Here is a 4,678-nt window from a genome sequence, read left to right as displayed (position 1 = left end):
ACACCGATGCCCTCAAGTCTTCTTGAAATTATCTCTCTCCCCTTCCCCCAAAATGTTTCAATCCCTGAAACTGTTCATTTCCTTCTCCCTCTCCCTGACTCTCTCCCTCTTCACATTCTTACACTTTTTAGGGGGAACAATGGCTTACGTCTCCTGTAGGGAAGCGATCCCAATATACGCCCCTTCACAGATCCATGTTTATTTGGGGAGAAGCTTTTCCAAGACTCGATTTTTTTTATCTTCTTTATATCTATTCCTATTCTTGTAGTGAATGCAGGGATGAAATAGAGAGAGAGAGAGAGAGAGAGAGGAGAGAGAGAGAGAGAGAGAGAGAGAGAGAGAGAGAGGAGAGAGAGAGAGAGAGAGAGAGAGATGAGAGAGAGAGAGGAGAGAGAGAGAGAGAGAGGAGAGAGAGAGAGAGAGAGAGAGATCCATTCTCTTATATTTTCTTGAGAAAAAAAAAAGGTAAATTACAAAACATGACCTCTAGTTTCCAATCAAACAAGACAAACAAATACATATACGAACAATTTAATTTGTATCTACAGTAAGATAATGCAATGATGATCCACAATAATACAACATCCTTTTGATTTTACAGGGAGCAATGTGTCAATCTGTTCAACCATTTCTGGATTTTCAGTTTTGATTTCTTCCTGATACTTAACTGATCTCTATCATTAAGCAATGGATTTACTTTGAGTCCTTCCTAATACTTAACTAATCTATATCATCAAACAATGGTTTTTAGTTTGAGTCCTTCCTAATACTTAACTGATCTCTATCATTAAGTAAAAATATGTTTTTCATATTCTTTAAACTTCAAAGAACCCAAACGAAAGAAGCTGCAACAAATTATGTCCATAATCTTCTGGACTGCGGCAATAAGAATGAAATCCCCACCCTAAATAGAAGCCGGACTTAATATACTGCAACAGTTTCATCGTGGAATATAACCAACAAATCGTAAAGGGAGAGATTTTAAGAAACTAAAATCTCCACATTATACTGTGCCAGTGTGGACACTTGCTCACTGAGCAGTCCTTAGCGTCTTGAAGATAAGACAGTAGTAATATTTTATCATCGGACGTAATGTATTTCCTGGAAGAGGACATGGCAAATGTAGGAAAGAGGCTGAAAGAAAGGACAAGAAAGAAGAAAACTTAAGAGGAAACAAGAAAACACAAGAATGAAGAAAACACAAGAGGAGGCAAGAAAACACAAGAATGAAGAAAACACAAGAGGAGGCAAGAAAACACAAGAAAGCACAAAGAAAATGTAAGAAAGGACAATAAAATGTAGGAAAACACAAGAAAATGTAAGAAAGGACAGAAAACAAGAAAATGCAAGGAATGACAAAATACAAGAAAGCAAAAGAAAATGCAAGAAAGGACAAGAAAACACAAGAAAGCACAAGAAATGACAAGAATATACAAGTAAGCACAAGAAAATGCAAGAAAGGACAAGAAAACACAAGAAAGCACAAGAAAAATGCAAGAAAAGATAAGAAAACACAAGAAAGCACAAGAAAAGGCAAGAAAGAACACGAAAACACAAGGAAATGCAAGAAAAGACAAGAAAATCACAAGACAGCACAAGAAAGCACAAGAAAAGGAAAGGCAGGACAAGAAAATACAAGATAGCACAAGAAAATCACAAGAAAGACAAGAAAGCACAAGAAAATGCAAGAAAGAACACGAAAACACAAGGAAATGCAAGAAAAGACAAGAAAATCACAAGACAGCACAAGAAAGCACAAGAAAAGGAAAGGCAGGACAAGAAAATACAAGATAGCACAAGAAAATCACAAGAAAAGACAAGAAAGCACAAGAAAAAGGAAAGACAGGACAAGAAACCGCCAGCTGAGATGGGGTACGAGGGAACCGAAGAGGACCAATTTCATGCTGCTGTCAGAAAGCTGTTGCTCTGTAACTTGAGCTTAAAGAAGAAAAAATTTGCATGCGCAGACAAGGAGGAGACTGCATGATCACTGCAGAGGGAAATAGCCACCCCTGGGAAGTAGTGCAACGCTGCAAAAAAAGGGGGTTATGCAAGCTACGAATCCCATAAAATACACTGGGGCTTTAAAATCGACCATAATTGTTCAGTGTTTTGAAGGAATAAAGTATTTTTGTGCATGGAAGATAGTTTAAGCTGATCCATAACAACATCTCACAGGGGTTTTAACTGCTTGTGCAGATCTTCAGTGCAAACAGGCCAAGGGAAGGAAAAAATAAACTTGACCATCACGAAGGAGTATAATGGAGGCTAAAGCTATGAGCATGATTTTCAAGGCTCAAAACAGCCAAAAGTAAAAAAAAAAATGAATGAATAAAAAAACAAAAAAAAAAAAAACAAAGGCAGTTTATCCGCTACTTATCATTCAAGAACACAGATCTATTTGAGCACAATGCATGAACCCGTGATTAGAAATATAAAGTTATATTATTTGAGGCAGAGGGAATAGAAAAATTCAACCATTAGTAAATGACATTACATTGATAATGGACTCGAGTTAACATTTTTACTTTTTTACTAAATCATCTATTTGCAAAAATTTTTACTAAATCATCTATTTGCAAAATTTTTTACTAAATCATTTATTTGCGTAAATAAACTGTATACCAAGCAGAACATAAGTAGACGTATGATCAGAGAGAGAGAGAGAGAGAGAGAGAGAGAGAGAGGAGAGAGAGAGAGAGATCAGCACTGTCTAATATTTTACCGTAGCTTAACTGCGAACGGAAGAGACTCGGCGAGGTAAATCTTCACAGCTCCATACGTAAGATGTTATCTCTCTTCCTCTCTCTCCTCTCTCTCTCTCTCTCTCTCTCTCTCTCTCTCTCTCCTCTCTCTCTCTCTCTCTCTCTACTTGTTTGGGTAAACAGACGCATATAGGGATTTTATTTTAAATAAAAGAGCCCATGTGGTTGCCATGATGACCAGACCTAAACGCCCCTAAAACAAGATATAACGAGAAAACAATTACCAAAATAAAACTCCTTGAAATCTTCACAATGTACAATCATGAAATCCAAAATAAAACCCTTTAAAAATCTTAACAATATTCCCAGCAATAGAAAACTCCAAAAGGTGAAATACCCTTTTCGCAAGTTGTTTTAATGAACCAAATTTCTCAATGCCTACTGAGCGGTGGTGCAGCCAGCAAAAGCTATAATTGTAACGGCGTATGACTAATAAACGCCGTATAAAAAAGCAGCGTGATAAATGGGCCTATGAAAAAATGCTCATCTCGCGTTCATCATTTGCGAGAAGTAAAAAGGTGGAACAAGAAAGGTCATCATCAGACACTCGGGAGTACAAGATTAGACTTCGAATCCTATAAGAAAACCAATCCAGCTGGGATGAACGTAAGCCCACACTTGTCTCATCCGCAGCTTCAAATCAAGCTGGACGAAGCTTAATGAAAATCGAATGAAAACTTGGCAGTGAAAGAGGACACTAAGCTGAAGCTTAAGTCTCATTCATAGCAGTGACAGAATGAGATTTACTACGCGAATCTCTGTAATTATCTCAAGATCAAAGAGAGCTTGATTCGACACATATATCAACGTCTCATGTTGAGTGATATGGGCGAGGCTAACCAACTAATGCTTTACCCTAATGGTTGCGACATGTGCAGTATGTATAGAAACAACTGTATAAGGACGTGAGGGGATTAATAGTAAATAAAAGTGTACACGTATATCCTTTACTTTGCAACTTATATATGTATGTATATATATATATATATATATATATATATATATATATATATATATACAGTATATATATATATATATATATATATATATATATATATATATATATAAATATACATATATATATATATATATATATATATGTATATATATATATATATATATATATATATATATATATATACAGTATACAGTATATACGTTTGTATATATAAATCTAAGTATATATATATATATATATAATATATATATATATATATATATATATATATATATAAACCATCATCACCTCCTACGCAAAGGGCCTCATATATATATTATATATATATATATAATATATATATATATATAATATACATACATACATATATATATATATATATATATATATATATATATATATATTTGTTATATATGTGTGTAAATATATATAAAGGATATAATAAATTTAGATGTAAATATTTATTATATATTAATAACCCGCACTACATGTACCCAGATACACACACACCCATAATCACACAAGTTGAGACGGTTATATAAGAGGTCTGAAAATAAAGTTAGGAAAAGATGTACGCAATAAAAGTAAAATTTGAAATACATTTCCAAAATACGATAAACATTTGGTTTGGAGAAAATATTAAGGATAATAGCATACAATAGATAAAGATTTGATTGCATTTAGATACCACGAAGATAACATTGCTTAGTTAAGAATATGTAGAGGCGATAATGAATGATTATGAATAATAGGTTTTTTTTAAGTGTGAAGTTGAATTATTTGATGTTATCAACATTTTACTTGATTTTGTGATATATCAATCTTTTAAATCTTCAAAAGTTCAAAGTAGGAGCAAATGTTTTTATGTTGACCAGGCTGACACGAGTCTTTTTATTGTTTATATATGACATATCTGTTTTTGACATTGTTGATTAGTTTATATAGGACATATCTG

General features: G+C 33.6%; 1 protein-coding gene across 1 annotated transcript; it reads left to right on the top strand.

Annotated features, from left to right (window-relative positions):
- The first annotated feature begins 1,561 nt into the window (after positions 1-1,561).
- On the top strand, positions 1,562-1,987 carry LOC137616039 (uncharacterized). The gene has a single exon (XM_068345716.1). The coding sequence runs from the start codon at positions 1,562-1,564 to the stop codon at positions 1,985-1,987; it is 426 nt and encodes a 141-aa protein (XP_068201817.1).
- The last annotated feature ends 2,691 nt before the right edge of the window (positions 1,988-4,678 follow it).

Source organism: Palaemon carinicauda, chromosome 22, assembly GCF_036898095.1.
Source record: "Palaemon carinicauda isolate YSFRI2023 chromosome 22, ASM3689809v2, whole genome shotgun sequence".
Lineage (NCBI taxonomy): Eukaryota > Metazoa > Arthropoda > Malacostraca > Decapoda > Palaemonidae > Palaemon > Palaemon carinicauda.
Note: the sequence above shows the minus strand (reverse complement) of the source record. Positions and strands in the feature narration are given on the sequence as shown.